Source organism: Lissotriton vulgaris, chromosome 3_1 (assembly GCF_964263255.1).
Source record: "Lissotriton vulgaris chromosome 3_1, aLisVul1.2, whole genome shotgun sequence".
Taxonomy (NCBI): Eukaryota; Metazoa; Chordata; class Amphibia; order Caudata; family Salamandridae; genus Lissotriton; species Lissotriton vulgaris.
The window spans coordinates 1,778,206,504-1,778,227,144 of record NC_141689.1 but is presented as its reverse complement, the minus strand read 5'-3'; the positions used below and the strand labels follow the sequence as shown (position 1 = coordinate 1,778,227,144).

General features: G+C 44.2%; 1 protein-coding gene across 1 annotated transcript in view; it reads right to left on the bottom strand.

Moving 5' to 3' along the window:
• Window positions 1-2,132: 2,132 nt before the first annotated feature.
• Window positions 2,133-20,641, bottom strand: part of BBS7 (Bardet-Biedl syndrome 7) — a 264,083-nt gene continuing 245,574 nt past the window's right edge. The window contains exons 18-19 of the mRNA XM_086962213.1: window positions 15,095-15,218; window positions 2,133-2,833 (exon numbers count right to left, since the gene is read on the bottom strand). Coding sequence (XP_086818339.1) covers window positions 2,700-2,833; window positions 15,095-15,218 — 258 coding nt within the window. The 3' untranslated portion in view covers window positions 2,133-2,699. The remainder of the gene's footprint in view (window positions 2,834-15,094; window positions 15,219-20,641) is intronic.

Below are 20,641 nucleotides of genomic sequence, written 5' to 3'. Positions count from 1 at the left end.
ATCATAAATAGGGCCTGTAATTGGTGTCACTGTGTTTGTCTGAGTAGGTATTTTTCCCAGTTCTTCCCATCTAGCCTCTGCACTGTGTGTTGCAGTTGAGCCTCTCCATATAACTTTGTTCTATAGACAATAATAGTGCAATTGAGAAGTGTTTCCCATGTGTCAGCTATTTCTATTTTCAGGTTTGTCCTGAGTGTTCTGGGATCAACGGCACGGCTTTCTCTGTTGCTGCTACGCCATCCTCCTGCTATTTTAATGTTCTTTCTAGTTGTAAATCAGTGTCATAGCTTTGTGCCATGCATTCCCCTCTCAGTATTACTTTCGATGTTTCCCATTCTATGGGTCTGCTCCTAACACTGCCCCGTTGATCTTTAAGCTCTGCGTGATTGTTTCTCTCAACCAGTGTGTAAATATAGTATCAGACAATGCTTTCACTTTAAGCGCCATAGGGGATCCTGCTTTTGTTCCTGCTACCAAGTGAGGCTATTAATGTGGAGTGATCCAATAAGAAATGATTAATGTAGATTTTGTAGCATGCAATCTAGTTTGCTATGCGTCTCCTTTCTGTCAGATGTTTTGCCCCCATATAGCGACCAAAATAAACCCTGCTATTATGGATTTCGCTTTGGAGGGTTTGGTGGCTTCCTTGGGAGGGTGCAAGTCTAGTTGGCCATTAATTGTATGATTTAGATCATCCACTCAGATTTATGAATTCATGTGCTGGATCGAAATTCCTAGACATTTTTGAAGAATGCTCGGTCATCAATATTGGAGCATAAATGTTAAAAAGATGGATATTCTCACCATTGTTCGCACCAAAGACCGTAAGAGACCTGCCCTGTGTGTCTGTCTGAGTTTCTTATACTTTGACTGGGACGGCTGCTGCCACCGAGGTCATTCCGCCCCCAGGCATTGTAAGAATATGCTTATGCGTATAACCGTTGTCTCCATTTTTACGAATCTTAGCTGTATCTTTGTGAAAAACTTGTTTTTCTTGCAGCATTGCAAGCTCCATGCCATATCGTTTTAAATAGGAGCGTATTCCTTAGTGTAATTATTTAAGTCCCTGATATTCCAAGTTACTATAGTTCAGTGTCCACACATTGCTGAACGTGTTTTCCATAATTTTCTATAGACACCTTGGTACAGCATACCGGAGATTATTTACAAGCCCCTTGCGCTGGCGGTGCGTAACTTTTCGTGACGCACCTGTGGCGCAATTAATGGTCCATATTTACAAGGCCAGGCAAAGCCACCCTGCGTGGCTTTTCACATCCCTGTAAATACGACCCCTTTTCACGCATCACTTTGCGTAAAAGTGGTGTGCCATGGGTGTTGCTGTGTTGTTCCCATGCTACACCCATGAATTCTGCAGCTTTCCCAGATTTACAATGTTACGTAAACCCGAGAATGCGTCAGAATCCTGTACCTCCCCAGGGTAGGTGTAAGGAGGCGCAACTAGAAACACTTTTATTTCTTTTTTCCTCTTTCAAGGAAAACACAATCAATTATTGTTGTTGTGAGAAAGGGATACCGCAACGCAGCCAACCGTGCTCCATGTTGCAAGGGTGCCTGCGTTGGGGCATGGCAGCCAAATGTACGCAAGCGCAGGGGAAAGCACAGGGAGGCTTCATATTGTTGTAAATATGACGCATCCCTGTACTTTTAAAATGACGCTGCGTCATTTTGTTGTAAATGAGGCCCACTGTTTGGAGCCGCAGCATTGCTTTTATGTGTTTGCAAAAAGACCCTTTTCAGTAGATGCACGTTTGCCATAGATTAATATTTGAATCAATAACATTAACAGAACATATTTACTGTCTGAATCCCCAACTCTTGGCAGCACCCCAGTAATCCTAACCATCTTCCATTCAACAGTTTTGAATATAAATTCCCAGGCTGTCCCCTACCCAAGCTAACTTGGAAACTACAATAAAGTGTGAAGTGATTGCATTGCGGAGGACCACACCTAACCGTGCATTGGCCAGATCCAAATATTGGGGCGAAGACACCCGCGCCAGACAGCAAGCAACCACTCCAAGAGCTTATCAGATTCTGTGTTGTTTACATGAAGCAACCTAGTGAGAAGGTCATCGAAATTGTTAAAGAAAAAACAACATTGCACCATGCAGTTCATAATCTGAAGTAAAGTATTTATTTCTGTACATTGCAATGATTTTAAATAGGTGCATATAGCGAAATTAGAAAATCTGTGATCCACAATTTTACTATTGCTTTTTATGAAAAATAAAAAAGTCTCACATAGAAACGGATTATTTCCTTTTTCAAACTGTTATGCTCTGCAATATTTTCTTGTTTGTGTTCTACTCAGCTATAGCAAAAACGCTGATGAGGAACTCTTGCGTTTTAAGGTACTGATTACTTTAGCCTGATTCTAAGACGACTTTGTCCAGCAAGCTGTTCTTATCCTGTGAGTGAGTGTGCTGAAGAATAAAGTCAAGCTTCCATTCTCAAGTGGACGGGCGAAAATATGTTATCCTAACATAGGAAATATATGTATATAACCAAACTATAAAACTGCCAAGACAGCGGTAAACAATAAATACATAAAACATTCAAAATATTTATATAAATTGTTCACAATATCAAATATTGTGCATATGATTGTCATGGTATATAGCAACATTATCATCGTAAAATAATGTTCTTTTGCAGGTGGGACGTCTCAGCCGTACACCTTATGTGGCATCAAAGAAAGCAATCAGGGAATTTTGGTCATAGTTGTCCAAAATCTCGAGCAAAAGCGGAACTTTGGTCTTCACATTGGAGCCTTTAAATTTAAATTTGTCTATAAAAAGATCTGTGATCATACCTGCAAAAAAAGTACAGAGTTAGATATAGTATCCTTTAGCCAGGTACATTTAAAATCTTAGCTTGCATTTTTCTTACATTGCTTGTACTGTACACAGTGTAAATCTTGCATGGTACTACAGTAAGGAACATTTTAAGAAACCACACACTTTTATATCAGACTAATGACAAGTTTACTTACCTTTACAGTAAAGGCTTACAATCGTACACTTAAAACATAAGACTTGCATGTCTTGTTTCGCTTGAAAATACCTATTTCTGGTTTTGAACCTCACTACATTACATGTACTATAAAACAATAAGAATGCAGATTTAAAAGGATAAGCAAAAGCAAGCAGTGTAATTTGAAAGAAGGGAAATGGTGCAAGAATATGTAAGAGGTTGGGATAGTATCCAGGGCGTCAGTGTTGATGCCGAGACAGTGTAGAATAACCTGTGGATCAAGCTATGCACCTGTCAGATGCTTGGGATAACAATATAACCAGGAAAGACCTGATGACTTGCAAACCCCCTCACAACTATCCAAATTTAAAAAGCTTTTTGACTGGCTGCACAGTAGATTTTTATTGATCAGTGGAGGAGGAACACAGGCTGATTTCAGCTTTATACAAGACTAACTAGCAGAAGCTTTTCATGTATCCCTTTGTGAAGAACCGGAAGGCTAACTTATTGAGCCTAGTTACCGAGGAACGCAGTGGGTAAAGGTACTGAAGAATACATGTTGTGTTCAAAGCAAAGTGGTTCACTGTGAACTCATGTATGATCAGTATTATACCATGAAGGTGAAACAACTGAGGTGAAGTGAAGTTCGACAAGACACAATTCATACAATTTGAAGTTATCCAAAAATAAAACTCTAGGAAGCAGTACTGAGTGACATCAAAATAATTATGAGCGATCAAATCCTAGTGTGCCTGAGACTGATTTATGATCACACTATGAAAGGCATGATCCGTGCAAAGTAAACATTTCTTTAGAATTCACAATTGCTTATAAAGAACCAACTAAAGCAGCACTGTAGAAGAGCAGACTGACCACATGGTTCTAGAAAAGTCTACCTGTGGGAAAGACAAATTGAAGAACAGATCACCTCTGCATAGGACCACTGGGATCACGTAGCAGCGGAGACTAAATTATGCTAAGGGTTAGGTTAAATTATGTGCAAAAGTTACATTATTCAGCACATTCTGTAATAGTATTATCTCACTATTTTGTAATGGTTATACACATTGGTGGGTCTAGAACAACATCCCACATCCAAAAGGACCTCCTAACACTGTTCCAATTTAGAAAGGAGCTGAAGACCCACCTCCATGAAGAAGACTACATCACAATGCAGTAACACTACTCTTCTATCCCCAGAACCCAATCAATCGTTGACCGAATGTTTATCTTTGAACAAGTAGTGTTCTGCTGCCTTTTGGCTAGGTTCGCACTATACACATATATATTTCCAAAACATTTTTATTAACAATAACATATATACATGGTAACGAGATCAAGGGCAAGTGTTGCCCAAAACACGTCGTTCTGAGGAGCAAATAAAGATCACATGCATCAACAATGCCATTTGCGATTCCTTATTAGCGAAAAATAAGGATTCGCTAATAAGGAATAGCAAAAGGCTATGCATGAAGAAATCGCAAAAAAAATTGTGATTTCTTAATATTCCTTAATTGCGATTCGCAAATTGCGAGTCGCTATTAAGGAATACCTCCCCATTCATTCCTATGGGCCTAGAGGCCCATAGGATTGAATGGGAAGACATTCTCAATTTGCGAATCGCGATTAACGAATCGGAAATTGAGAATGCAATTTCAAGGGTGCAGGGGTGTCCAAAGGACACCCTGTTGCACCCCTGAAATTGATCTGTACACATATGTTGCACACACATATGCCCCTAGGGCATGTGTGTGCGCAACATAAAAATTTAGAAAAATGCACAAAAGTGCATTTTTAAAGGTTTTTGCTAAATACCATGAAGTTGAACTTCATGGTATTTTGCTACTCCTATTAGCGAAATCGCAATTTTTTTTACTTTGATGCATTGCATTGAAGGAATCTCAATCTGGGATTCCTTAAATGCAATGGCAATTTAAGGAATCTCAATTTAGAGATTCCTTAAATTGCAGTTTTTGCATTTGGGATGATGCATCCCAAATGCAAAAATACCGGTCTCAAAGGGGCAGATTCTGAGAATCTGCCCGTTTGCGACCGGTTTTTGCTTTGATGCATGTGGGCCTACATGCCTAAGATTTCCAGTGGTTCATGGTTCTCTGTTCGCCCATCGCTGATGTGGAGTGCTGAGAAACTGGTTTGTTTGTTGAATATATATATATATATATATATATATATATATATATATATATATATATATATATATATATATATATATTTTGTCGCTCCAGGTTGTCCACCTCTTGAGTAGCACGCGAGCAGCAGCTTTATTTATGTGTAGGTGAGGACGGGGATCCGCTTGTAGACGCCGCTCCGTAATGGATCTGCCCGACGCGTTTCGAAGCTCCATCTGCTTCTCTTCAGGGGCTTTAACGGAAGCGGTGTGCGCACCTGCTACACTTCTCCAATTTCATATAACTCACCCGCCGATGGGAGGCTCCAATGAGGCTTCTGGGAAGTGTAGTGCGGAAAGCACACAATCAAGTCCTGTATGGACTCCACAAGTGGGCCCGTCCTCGATCCCATGTACGGCTGCTGCTTCACTGCCGTGACCCCCACGTTAACGGGGTGGTGCATACTCCGCGGCTGGACTGCCGCGTATAAATTGTCGCTCCAGGTTGTCCACCTCTTGAGTAGCACGCGAGCAGCAGCTTTATTTATGTGTAGGTGAGGACGGGGATCCGCTTGTAGACGCCGCTCCGTAATGGATCTGCCCGACGCGTTTCGAAGCTCCATCTGCTTCTCTTCAGGGGCTTTAACGGAAGCGGTGTGCGCACCCGCTACACTTCTCCAATTTCATATAACTCACCCGCCGATGGGAGGCTCCAATGAGGCTTCGGGGAAGTGTAGTGCGGAAAGCACACAATCAAGTCCTGTATGGACTCCACAAGTGGGCCCGTCCTCGATCCCATGTACGGCTGCTGCTTCACTGCCGTGACCCCCACGTTAACGGGGTGGTGCATACTCCGCGGCTGGACTGCCGCGTATAAATTGTCGCTCCAGGTTGTCCACCTCTTGAGTAGCACGCGAGCAGCAGCTTTATTTATGTGTAGGTGAGGACGGGGATCCGCTTGTAGACGCCGCTCCGTAATGGATCTGCCCGACGCGTTTCGAAGCTCCATCTGCTTCTCTTCAGGGGCTTTAACGGAAGCGGTGTGCGCACCTGCTACACTTCTCCAATTTCATATAACTCACCCGCCGATGGGAGGCTCCAATGAGGCTTCTGGGAAGTGTAGTGCGGAAAGCACACAATCAAGTCCTGTATGGACTCCACAAGTGGGCCCGTCCTCGATCCCATGTACGGCTGCTGCTTCACTGCCGTGACCCCCACGTTAACGGGGTGGTGCATACTCCGCGGCTGGACTGCCGCGTATAAATTGTCGCTCCAGGTTGTCCACCTCTTGAGTAGCACGCGAGCAGCAGCTTTATTTATGTGTAGGTGAGGACGGGGATCCGCTTGTAGACGCCGCTCCGTAATGGATCTGCCCGACGCGTTTCGAAGCTCCATCTGCTTCTCTTCAGGGGCTTTAACGGAAGCGGTGTGCGCACCCGCTACACTTCTCCAATTTCATATAACTCACCCGCCGATGGGAGGCTCCAATGAGGCTTCTGGGAAGTGTAGTGCGGAAAGCACACAATGCTGCTGCTCGCATGCTACTCAAGAGGTGGACAACCTGGAGCGACAATTTATACGCGGCAGTCCAGCCGCGGAGTATGCACCACCCCGTTAACGTGGGGGTCACAGCAGTGAAGCAGCAGCCGTACATGGGATCGAGGACGGGCCACTCAAGAGGTGGACAACCTGGAGCGACAATATATATATATATATATATATATATATATATATATATATATATATATATATATATATATATATATATATATATATATATGGATATACATATATATACCCGTGACAAAGGAGCCTGGCTCCAAAACGCGTCGGGCAAGGATTTGCCAATAACCCAATAACTGAAATAAAGTAAACTTTCCACACATTAAGGATTTGGGCTCGGTTATATATATATATATATATATATATATATATATATATATATATATATATATATATATATATATATATATATATATATATATATTATATATATAGATTCCAACCGGAGGTTGACGCGGCGCTTCCACAACAAACCCAGTACGCAGACACAGATGGATAAATCGCGCTGGCATTAATTCCTACCTGTAAGTGCATTCCCACCTAGGTGGCAACCTTTTCTTCCATTTGTTAGCGGCCGGCCACGGTCGCGGGTTTGCACATCCGCGGACAAACTGCGGGTCCACGGCTGCCTCATTTGGGCAGCTTTTTGTGGTACAGGAGGTGCCTTTACTTGCGGGGTGCTTGCGGGGACATTGGCAATCCCTTTAAAACTTTTTTTGCATGCGAATGGCGGCGGAGATTCACTTGGGTTTTATCGAACCACCAGTCCCAGAAAGCATTGCTTCAGGTTTCACACCTGTGCATAATCACTGAGGGTATTTACTGGTGCCTGCAGCTGCCGTCATGTCACATGTGCTGCCACTGAAGAGGGCGTTGGCCCGAAACGCGTCTGGCAGGAAAGGGACTCTGTTCGCAGCTCGCGCCCTCGCGCTGGCATTAATTCCTACCTGTAAGTGCATTCCCACCTAGGTGGCAACCTTTTCTTCCATTTGTTAGCGGCCGGCCACGGTCGCGGGTTTGCACATCCGCGGACAAACTGCGGGTCCACGGCTGCCTCATTTGGGCAGCTTTTTGTGGTACAGGAGGTGCCTTTACTTGCGGGGTGCTTGCGGGGACATTGGCAATCCCTTTAAAACTTTTTTTGCATGCGAATGGCGGCGGCGACCCACTTGGGTTTTATCGAACCACCAGTCCCAGAATGCATTGCTTCAGGTTTCACACCTGTGCATAATCACTGAGGGTATTTACTGGTGCCTGCAGCTGCCGTCATGTCACATGTGCTGCCACTGAAGAGGGCGTTGGCCCGAAACGCGTCTGGCAGGAAAGGGACTCTGTTCGCAGCTCGCGCCCTCGCGCTGGCATTAATTCCTACCTGTAAGTGCATTCCCACCTAGGTGGCAACCTTTTCTTCCATTTGTTAGCGGCCGGCCACGGTCGCGGGTTTGCACATCCGCGGACAAACTGCGGGTCCACGGCTGCCTCATTTGGGCAGCTTTTTGTGGTACAGGAGGTGCCTTTACTTGCTGGGGTGCTTGCGGGGACATTGGCAATCCCTTTAAAACTTTTTTTGCATGCGAATGGCGGCGGCGACCCACTTGGGTTTTATCGAACCACCAGTCCCAGAAAGCATTGCTTCAGGTTTCACACCTGTGCATAATCACTGAGGGTATTTACTGGTGCCTGCAGCTGCCGTCATGTCACATGTGCTGCCACTGAAGAGGGCGTTGGCCCGAAACGCGTCTGGCAGGAAAGGGACTCTGTTCGCAGCTCGCACCTTGGCGCTGGCATTAATTCCTACCTGTAAGTGCATTCCCACCTAGGTGGCAACCTTTTCTTCCATTTGTTAGCGGCCGGCCACGGTCGCGGGTTTGCACATCTGTGGACAAACTGCGGGTCCACGGCTGCCTCATTTGGGCAGCTTTTTGTGGTACAGGAGGTGCCTTTATTTGCGGGGTGCTTGCGGGGACATTGGCAATCCCTTTAAAACTTTTTTTGCATGCGAATGGCGGCGGCGACCCACTTGGGTTTTATCGAACCACCAGTCCCAGAAAGCATTGCTTCAGGTTTCACACCTGTGCATAATCACTGAAGGTATTTACTGGTGCCTGCAGCTGCCGTCATGTCACATGTGCTGCCACTGAAGAGGGCGTTGGCCCGAAACGCGTCTGGCAGGAAAGGGACTCTGTTCGCAGCTCGCGCCCTCGCGCTGGCATTAATTCCTACCTGTAAGTGCATTCCCACCTAGGTGGCAACCTTTTCTTCCATATATATATATATATATATATATATATATATATATATATATATATATATATATATATATATATATATATATATATATATATAACAACCAAGTCCTTGGAGAGCACGAAGTAGGGCAAGACTCCACCCAGCGCTTCTCAAACAGGAACGGACCGCAGCAAAAGGTAAGTTCTTAAAGTGCAATTTTATTCTCCTCCAACATGACAAGTTTCAACCAGGTTGCCCCGGCCTTGATCACATGACATGCTTAGAGAACCCACGCCCTTAAATACCACATGGCTCCATTCAAATCGCTCCCCAACAATTCATAGAAATGAAAAGCAGACTTTACAAATAACGTGCTAGAAAAATCACACACAGTATTGTTTAAGCTCATAAATACAATGACAAATCCAGGGCTAGTGCCCATATTGACAATAATAGCAGCAAGTAAATATCTCAAATTTCTGAATTTCTTCAGGGGAGAAAAAGAGCCAAAATTAAGGTACACCCAAGTGTAATGACAAAGTACAAATAGATTACTCCAATACTTGTCAAAAATCAAATTAAAATCATATATATATACACACACACACACAATACAGTGACTGGTTTACCTTTAGGATTGGTCCTGGTTAAGTACTGATATTAAAAGATGGTCCTAAAATTTCAGTTGCAATTACAATGTTTTGCATTTTGTATCCTTTAAGTAGTGTGAAATCAAACAGAGGTAAAGCAACCAAAGAGAACTGTTTCCATCCCACACACCTCCCCTGTGCCCAGGATGACAAGCACCTGCCTTCTCACCAAGCCTAAGGGACTAAGAAGCCCCTTTATTTCTAAGTGCTTATGGTGGTGTCACGGTCCTGCATTACGGCAAGGATTAGACTTGAAAAAAAGTATAGCTTGTGGGGATTAAAGAGCCAGCAGCTATTAGTTTATTCTTATGGTGGGAATTCTTTCTGCCAAGGGAGGGGAATAATACTATACAGCATTGTGGTGGTATAACATATTTAGCAAGCCCGAGTCATGTGTGTAAAGGGTGAGAGTAGTTAAGGAGGTGTGTTATCGTCACACCCTGCATCCTTACAAGCCTCAAAAGCTCTTCCCAGTATGTCACTTTGGGCTTTCCTGCAGGCCTCTCCTTTCCACTGTTCAGAGTGCCTTGCTTTCTGCTTCCGCCCAGTATTCCACCTCTCTATGCCATTTTGCTGCAGTGGGGATTTCCAACCCATAGTGACCGATCACTGGTCCAGTAACAAATTAAGGTCAGTAAACCATGTTGTCACCTTGGCCTTTCTGGGTATCGGGCACATGCCCAGCATGCAGGACTCCATACTTTCTAGGGTTGGACTCTCAGTCATTTGGGTAATTAGTTGTCGGAGCTCTGCCCAGTAGTGTTTGAGCTTTACGCAGTTCCACATCATGAGGAGTACATCAGCTGTGCCAAAGTGGCATCGGGGGCAAGCTGCCAAGGCTGTGGGGTAAATGCTACTGAGTATATTTGGCGTGAGATATGCTTTGTGTAGTATGCTGAGCTGCACAAACTGAAAGAGGGCATTTCGGGAGGCCTTTCATAGATATTCCTGCACAGCCTGCCACTGCTTGTCCTTATAAACTTGCCCTGAGTGTGCTTCCCATTTATTTCCAAGCAATTGGAGGGATACCATGGTATGTTTGTATATGACTATATATCCATGTTTTTAATCTAGGGTCATGCCCTATTGTGTGTAGTGTTTGTTTTGCGGCGTTCGTTACTGGTTCAGAATCTTCTATGTTGTATCCTGCTATTAAATAAGAATTGACTTCCACGTCCGCCATATTCATCCATGACTGGACTTTGTTGCCTGTGAAGAGGTCTCCCTCAGAAGTTAGTCCTACTTCCTATCAACTGGTCAGTTTTCTTGAGGCTAGAGCCCCCTGTTCACTTGGTTGTCCCTGTAGTAGTATAGGTTTATACTATACATGTGAGATGACATATAAATACTCGCTGAAAAAGGGTTTCCTGCACTAGGCAAAATACAAAGTTTTCTCAGGAAACTTGCGAGTTCAAAGCAGAATTTTGCTGGAACCTGCAAAATAAACTGTAGATAGTAAAATACACTGTGGACTTGTTGAAGCGCTTTCTAAAACTTGAATTGTACAGAGTAGTGACCGCAATTTAACGGGTGGAGGATGGGGGTAAATTAAAATAATATATATATATTTTTTTAAACTTTCCTTCAGGCCGCTCGCTGCCTCTCGCTCCTGGGAAGCAGGAACCAGGAAGCACCCTAGCCAATTACGTTGTGTTTGGTCTGAGCATCATGGTTCGGCTCTCAGACAAGGAATGAGGGCCTGGGCATGTTCTGCACCCAGGCTGTAATGCAGCCTGGGTGCAGAACATGCAAAGTGCGCATAACTGTTACAGTCAGCCTGAGAGGGCCAGCCAAACAGGAATGCGCACTTTAGAGTGGAGCAACCACTCCTCCTGGCCCCTGCCCTGGCAGTCCAGCCCCGCCCAGATCAGGAAACTGAAAACTAAAATGAAAATAATGCTGGTTATTATCATTTTAGTTTTCCTTTAACTACTGCTGACAGAGCTGTGGGGCAATGCTCCTCCGCCTTAGAGGAGGACCCACCCCTGACTGCAGTTATTCAAGGAATATTTAACCTATCTCAAAAGGTTTGTACAGACATGTGGAATAATGTTCGACAAAACGGGTATTCAGGAGGCATTGGTGAATTCTGCTCTCTGTAATTTGTAAACCTTTGTGCTTATGTGACTGACATACTGACTGACTGTTGGGCTCAATGGACAGGCCTTTGATGATCCGTGCTCTGGAGTCCTCTCCATTCTGGAGTGGCCCGGACCAAACGAGTCATAATGGCAGTCAGGCCAGGTGAGCATTAAGAGGGAAACATGATGTGGAATAGAGTCCCTGGAGGTGCCGCATTCTCCTCTGTTAGCGGAGTTTGTGAGAAGACGAGATGTCCTGTGATACTCAGCTGGAACATCTGCTGTGGGGGGCTGAGATCTACCACCCTTCCCGCCCACCGCCCTACATCTAATAGCCAGTCGCCTGAAGTACCAGACGCAAACAACTCCAACAAGCACAGGAAAGGAGCAGTGGGATATATGCTGAAAGCCAAGCTGAATGGCGACTGTTGAGGACTGGACGGAGGAATGAAACCGGGGCAGTTGAGGAGGATAGACGGGAAGCCAGTACTTTAAGCGGGATAAAAAAGAATGATGGGGCTCTAAAACAGATGTGACTTGAGAAGCATTTACATGAGCAATGGCCTATGTAATTAATACATGTGAAAGAGCATCTTGATTTTGACAAACTCATAAATGGAGTCTACTTGGACCACACAAATCAAATTCAACAGGATTTTTATTTAACAGTAGTTTCTATAGCACCTTTATCTAGGACCAAAAGCAATACAAACATTTGACTAGGTAGATTTAAAAGTAAATGGTGATATATTAGTTATTCATTTAAAATGATATAATAGTTTAGTGCCTGGAACACCAATGGTAAACAACAGTAGCTACCTGTCACTTTGTACCTTTGTAACAAAAGGGGGGGTGGTGGCATTGTGTTGCAACACTAGCACGTGACAGGCAGGAAGGTCGATTTTTTTTCCTTCAGCTGGTGAATGACCGAAATAGAAGACCCAATAGGGCCCTGGTTTAATGTCCATTTTTATTGCCAAGGAGATGATATAGGATGCCCTGACCCACTTACAGCACTGACGCCAGAGGTTAAATAAGGGACTTCATAGTGGTGGTTAATTCAGATGTCATCGGTGATGTCACTGACCATGTCATGAGTGATGTAATATGAGAGGTCATAAGCAGTGCATTGCAGGGGCATGAGTTATAGTTAGCTCAGCTAACTAGAATGCCTGAATTTCTCTGGTTTTGTACGGGTGAAATGTCAGCCTAACTATAACGTCCCTGTAACCTTTGTTTTTTCCCGTGAATTTCTAAGGTTTTTTTAAATGCTAATTCCTAACTATAACGTCCCTTAAACCTGTGGTTCCTTGAGTGAATTTCTATGGGTTTTTAACTAGCAGAGTGGTGGAGAAAGGGGGCTGGGCCTCCAACCTGCGCTCAGGAATTCTGCTGCGTAGGATTTACAGGAGGAACCAGGAGGGCTTCTTGGCCCCAAAGGCCCTCAGGAGTAAAGTGGACTTTATCCCCCAACCAGTAGTGTGCCAGGAGGCACGTTTACAGAGTGGTTGGAGAATGGGGGTCTTGGCCTCCGAAAACCTCTTAGCAATCCCACTGAGTGGGACTTACTGGAGGTAACAGGAGGGTTAGTTGGCCCCCAAGGACGTCCTTGGGGGCCAACAACCCCTCCCATTACCTCCAGTAAGCCCCACACAGCAGGATTACTGAGTTCTGATACTAACACACACACCCTTTGTCTACAACTCTGCAAAAGCACATCCTGGCATGCTCTTGGTTGGGGGATGAAGTCCCCTTTGCTCCTGGAGGTACGTGGGGTCCAACGAGCCTACCTGTTACCTCCAATAAGCGCCACACAGTGGTCGCAGGCCACGCCCCCTTTCTCCACAACTGTGCAAACGTGCCTCCTGGCACGCTCTTGTTTGGGGGATTGCAGGCACGAGATTGGGAGGGTTTACAGATCCTCCACTGCCATGTTTGTGTAGCTGAGAAATTTTAACGTTTCTCAGGAACTACTGAACGGATTTACACCATTTAACAAAATGAGTGCTTTCTGGACCAAGAGCTACCTTTTTGCCAAATTTGGTGTAATTCCGTTCAGCAGTTTGGCTGTAACCGTGCCTAAAGCTTCCTATGGAAATTAGCATGGAGAAGAAGCGTTCTGGGACCACCCCTTTTTCTCGGCAACCGCTTGACGAATCACCCTGAAACTTTCAACACAGCAGCTGAAGTGAGCGTGCCATTGGTTTTCAACATTTCGCGAAGATTCGTATAACGGAAAAACGCTTTTTGAATAGAAACAAGGTCCTAACTATAACTACCTACTGGCAACCGCCAGTAGGTAATATACATATATATATATACACACACACACAGAAGTTAATTATGGGACAACAAATATATGTTCTCTTGTTTTATTTACTCGTATACTACCCCCTATTACATATTTGTGAACAGGCTTCTTTTTGGATCTATATGGTCTCAAAACCTTCTGTGTTTCGTTTTTCAGAGTGTCCCTAGGTGTCTGGTCCTTGTGATGATCCACTGTGACATCTCATCTAGCACCCTGTCTGATTTACACAAAGGTGGGACTATGTCATCATTTCTATTCCAGCTCTCTGAGCATCTACAATACTTCTACAAAACTCTATTGGCTTCATTATGTTCCTATACTTTGCATTTCAGGTTCTTACTTCAGCCCATCTCTGTGAGGCCATTTTGTTTTCAGTTTCTTCTTCTGTTAGAACATTTCCCGGACAATGATGTCCTTCTCAGGCTTCCCAACCTTTCTGAATTCCTTTTTGTATTTTCCCACCTTTACGTCTAAACTTTGAGATCTTTATGTTAATTTCTTTCCCACCTGAGTGCAAGATTCGTCCTTAACATCCTACAGTGTGCTTGTTTCTTAGATGTTGTCTCAATTATCTGATTTCGAATTGAGATTATTCCTTAAACTAACTTTTGTGTTGCTGCTGAGTGTATTTATCATGTTTGCAACCCAGACACATTCTCTGTGCTATCAATCTTATTGCTATATGGGCATATAATAAACCATCTTCCATCGGTCTTAACTCTTCCAAGAGACTCAGTCAAGCAGTGCCACTGTTTAGGAGGGGAGATTCTTTGTGAAATTTCCAATGTACTGGATGCCACAGGAGGAACATTTTAAAACTAGGTACATTACAGTAATATATGAATGATTGAGCATGTTTGAATAATTTATAAAAAACAATTCTATAAATTTGATGCACACCGTCTGCAAAACAGCGTATGGTATGATTCACAAAATGTCTCAAAATCAAGGAGCTAGACTGCCTAACAAACGACAGGCCTAGTTTACGGCGAGCAAGTGACCGACTTCTGATAGCAAAGATCTGAGACATTCTGTACAAAGTTATTTATTTCTCTTGATACTGTTTCAAGTGCCAAAAAGGATGACAAAGGCGAATATAAAATGTTAATAGATCCAAAATGATAAAAACAGGGCTAACCATAGAGTCTCTCCAGATGTGCCGGCTGCTTCTTGTACTCCTCTAGCAACTGGTCAGCCTCCTCTAGAATAGAGCGGTACTCTGGAATCAGGAAGTTTGAGTTACCTTCATGGACTTGCAGCTCCTTTTGGACAAAACACAATAAATAAAATACAGTTTAGGTAAATCAAATGTAACCGAACAAGCAAGTTGAAATGTTTAAGAGTTTCTTGAACTAATGAAAACGAATGAAAAAACATTTGAAAACGTCAAGGAATTGAAATAAAAGTATCCGCAAAGCCAATGCTCAATATAAACCTCTATCTACAACATACAGTAATACCATATTCATTTCAGAACACAACTTCTAAAGGGATAAACCACAAAACAGTAACAAAAGATAGTGTGAAAACCAGCCAGTATATTATAAATATTTTATTTGAAACCTCTGAACGCACCCAATATAATTTGATGTCCAATATTCTATGAATTATGATCTGATTTACTGTATCAAAACTGCATTTGGTAAATAAAACATACATGAGATGTCCATGATGGTGGATTATGTGGGATACAGGCTGGAAACATGTGGAAGCAAGAAGCCCACCAATCAATTACAAGAGCAGAAGGTTAGCAGGAGTTCATGCCAACCGATGTGCATTACGGACAAACTAGTACCTATACAACAACTCGCTCAGCAGCCCCTGTAGCAGATGACCAGTGACCTCTATGGCATACAATCAGAGAATGTAGCTACAAGCAGAAGAAACAGGACTGTATTTGTGGAGCATGGAAGGTCAAAAAGACCAAAGGGTAGGTCAGACAGTTGTGATGGGGTGCAACTCCATATGAGGTTAACACAGTGCCTGTGTACTCCCCTCTTATAAACTCTGGCAGAATATTAGGTAATTTTATTTTATAGACAAAAACGTTTTAAAAAAGGACAGGGTCCATACACTAAGACAGAGGTATATGTCAGACTGAAGGTAAGGTAAAAGTGAATGTACTACTTTGCCAAAACATTCATTGAGACACAATTTAGTGTGCCTGGAGTCCTCTGCTCTGCGCAATCGGTGCAGGTGGCTATAGAGACACTCGGATCCTGTTTCCGCACGAAGGACTGAGAGGTGCAAGCTCCTGTGCTACTGGGTGTGATCCCTCACATAGGAGCTTAAGTGGCAGATTCTGACAGGTCAATTACTACATCTAGCAGTACCCCACTGCATAAAGCAAACCCTTTGAGTCCTGCATACAATTTAGAGCTTGTAGAAGGGCTAAGAAAAAGTACAGGAGGAAGAAGTTGCTACTGGTAGACATCCAAAGGTCAATGGAGTATGCTATTGTCATCAAGCTGATGCTCTTTCTGACAAGTTTGTGGATAGGTTATCTGTAGTAAATTATTTCACTGGTTTTGATTTTACCAGTGGTTAATGGCAAATCACACTGTCCCTTAGTGCAGCAAAGAAATTGGTGTTCTTAATTAGTGAAGGCCTTTAATAGTCCACCACTGTGCCCTTCAGCTTGAAGAACATCCGAGCCACATTCTTGACGCTTGTGTAGCATATGCTAGCTAATGTTGACGAAGGTATAGTTTCTTACCTGTAACTCCAGTTCTCTCGTAGGGGTATTTCCATGATAGTCATAAGCGTTAAATAGTCCCGCCCATCTGTGGGGACCCCGAAGCATTTTATCCAATATAACTTCTTAAAGGCTAGAGTTCGCCTTTCTTCCGAAATGCCTTGAAAAGTCTCTTCAGAAAGTCATAATGCAGCCTAAGGACCAGGCTAGTATGGCCAGAATTCTTCATCTTGGAGACTATAAAGAAATATGCAACCAGTACATGAAAAAAGTCTTTGTAAGGGCACAGAAAAAGAACGTTCACAAACCCTTTTTTCTAGGAGAGAAAACAGAGATGTAGAAGTGCAGGGCAATGTAGCCCAAAGGCTGCCATTATAAGTGAAGAAAAAAGAGATTGTGCCTTTAACAGCAGAGAGACCTCCAATATCCCATCATGCGCAGTCAGACACAGTTACCTCAGTTCTTTTTGAAGGCTGTACTAGCTGATTAATAGCAGAGCATGAAAGTGTCCTTCAACTCTACCGGGGAGGAGGGAGGGTTGCTTATGATCATCATGGATATACCCCTACGGCAGAACTTGAGTTACAGGTAAGAAACTATACCTTCTCTCGTAGGGGATTTCCATATATAGTCATAAGCGTTGAATAGAATAGCAAGGTCATCTCCCTGAAGTGGTGGAGTCGACAGAAAGTAAAAAGTATGGACATCGCTAGGCACAGAGATTTCTGAGGGATGCCTGTCCTACTTTGAGCATCTGCCTTAGCATCTGTGTCAAGGCAGTAGTGTCTAGTGAATGTGAGGACTGATCTTCAAGTAGCTGCCTTACAAATATCCGCCAAGGGAATATTCTTCATCAAGTCTGTAGTAGCTGCTTTGCCTAAATTAGGGTGTGCTTTGGGCTTATTTATTAGCTAGCTGATAACAGCAGAGGATGCAAGAGACGATCAACCTGGAGACTGACTGTTTGGAGGTAGCTAATCCTGTGCAAACTGGGCCTTAACTGATAAATAGCTATTGCGATTTACGAACGGACTTGCTTTTCTCCAAATAGAATTTTAACACCCTCTTCACATCCAGCGAGTGGAGGGCTCTCTCCGCTGGAGAAGAAGGATTGAGAAAGAACGTGGGTAAAGCGATCGTATAATTTACGTGGAAATCTGAGATCACTTTAGGTAGGTATTTGGGATGGGTACGCAACACTACTTTAGAAGAGTGCACGACTGTGTCTGGCTCATGAGAGCAAAGGGCCTGGATCTCACTAACTCTCCTAGCTGAAGTTGTAGCCACAAGGAAGGCAGTTTTCCATGTGAGATGCTGAAGAGAAGCCTTGTGAATAGGTTCAATGAGTGGAAGCATGAGGCGAGAAAGCACTACATTCAGCTCCCATGGAGGAGTGGGACATCTAATGGGAGGATAAACCTTCTTCAACCCCTCTAGGAAATGTTTAATAACTAGAATCCTAAAGAAAGACATTTGTGAAGGACTTTTCTTTTATGCCGTGACTGCAGACAGGTGGGCTCTGATTGAAGAGTATTGTAGGCCAGATTTAGCCAGGTGTAATAAACACGGAGAATGACTTCCTCCTGGCAAGAGGTGGAATCAATTTGCCTGGAGGAGCACCAAATGCAAAATCTTCTCCATTTAAAGGCATAAGTAGATTGTGTAGATGGTCGCTTTGCTTCTTTTAGAATGTTCAGACAGTCCTGAGGTAGGTTTAGATGACCATACTGCACTATCTCAAGAGCCATGCTGCCAAACTAAAGGAGGAGAGTTTGGGGTGTAGCAGTTGACCTCTGAACTCAGGTGGAAGGTCCGGCCTGCATGGCAGCCTGAGATATGGACGGAAAGACCAGCGAAGAGGTCCGGGATCCACAGTTGTCACAGCCATTCTGTGGCGATGAGGATCATCTTGGCTGTTGCTGTTGTCAATTGTGAGGGACTGCGGTATTGGGGAAAAAGCATAAAGAAATTTGTTGGACCGGTCGATCCGTAGGGCATTCCGTGGTGACCTTGGGTGGCAAAATCTGGTGGCAAAGTCGTGGCATTTTTTGTTTTCTGCTGAGGCGAAAAGGTCTGTAGAAGGTGTGCCCCACAAGCTGAAGATATCTTGTACGACCTCTTCGTTCAGCACCCACTCATGGTTTTCGTCAAGAACCCTGCTGAGCGCATCTAATTGGATGTTCTGCACACCTGGCAGGTGAGCGGCTATCAGTCTCAATTTCATGGAAAGGAGCGAGTGCCAGATTGATTGAGCTTCTAGTGACAGGGCTCTGGACCATGTCCCCCCGCTTGTTCAGTGGTTGTATTGTTTGTCTGAACAGGCACAGTGGTGGTCGTGAACGAAGGATGAACGGCCTTGAGTGCCCAGTGAACTGCACGGAGTTCCAGAAGGTTAATATGGTAAGTCTGTTCTCCCAAGGACCATATTCCTTTTATCTGCAGGTGATCCATGTGGGCTCCCCACCCAGCAGCGAGCCATCCGTCACAATGGTCTGGGTTGATTCCCGCTGGTGAAAAGACATTCCCATCAGGAGATTGTTTCAGGGAACACCACTAGAGTGATTCCACAGCATCAGTGGATAGGATGATCTTGTCCTCCCAGTTCCCTGCCAACTGGTTCCACTGGCCCTTCAAGCACTCCTGGAGGAGGCATAGGTGGAGGCGAGCTTTGGGAGACAGAAATATGCAGAAGGCCATTGAGCCGAGGAGCGAGGAGACTATGCGGACTGATGGATGGGCCATCCACTGGAGCTTGATGCATTTCTGTAGAATGGTTAACCGTTGTTCCTCTGAAGGAAACACCTTTTCTTGTAAAGTGTTGATGGTAGCTCCTAAGTAATGCAATATCTGGACTGGTGTTGACATGGACTTTTGAACATTCATGTGAAGACCCAAGGGCCCTGAAGCAGATCGCAAGCACATTAGAAATGTTCTTGGGCTTCTGCAAAGGTGGAAGCCTTGACCAGCCAGTCGTCCAAATAAGGATAGACAAAGATTCTGTGTTTCCGTACATGCGCTGCCACCACCGCCATGCATTAAAAAAAGTCCTGGGAGCTGACATGAGGCGAAATGGTAGAATTGCGTATTGGTAGTGGTTCTGCCCCATAACGAATCTGAGGAATTTCCTATGTGATTTTGCAATGGGAATATGAAAATAAGCGTTGTGTAGATCTATTGAACAGAGCCAGCCTCACTGTTGAAGTTGAGGGTAAATTTGATGCAAAGCCAGCATCCTGAATTTTTCTTTTCAGATGCACTTGTTTGCGATTCGGAGGTCAAGAATAGGCATGAACTTGTCTGCCCTTCTTTGGTACAAGGAAGTATCTGGAGTAAATACCGTGAACTTGTTGGTTTTGAGGGACTGATTCCACAGCTTTCTTGTGGCATAGCTTGTTGACTTCCTCCTGTTAAAGCTCGAGGCGAGACGTGGAAAACCTCAGTGGAATGGCTGGTAGTGGGGCAGTGAATCTGAGACGACATGTTTGACAATATGCAAGACCAAGGCGTCTGTTGCTATGCGTTGCCACTTTGCCATGTAATTTGCAATACTTCCCCCCTACCGGAATGGGTAACGAAAGAGGGGGAAGTAAGGATTCAGGGTTTTGATGCTGCAGGTTGTCGGCCTCCCTAGTTAGCTTGTTAAGAGGTATGTCCCCTGTGATGTGGGACTGGTAGGGCAGTTGATTATGTTGTTACCTGCCGGACTGCCACTGAGGGGTTTGAACACACTGTGAAGGGAAACTACGTGGTAGGGGAGGAATGAACGCCGCTGTTATTTAGATTTCTGTAATCCCACTCCTTTTAAAGTATCTATTTCGGTCCTCATTCTGGCCCTTTCATTTTCGGCGTGCAAGTAGAAGAGAGTGGAGCCCGAAAAAGGCAAATCTTGAAGACGTAGCGGAGTGTCCAGCTTCAGAGATTTCAATCGAAGCTATGTAAGGAGACCCTGTGAAAGTAACTGTGGGCAGCTAAAATCAATGAATCCGCTGC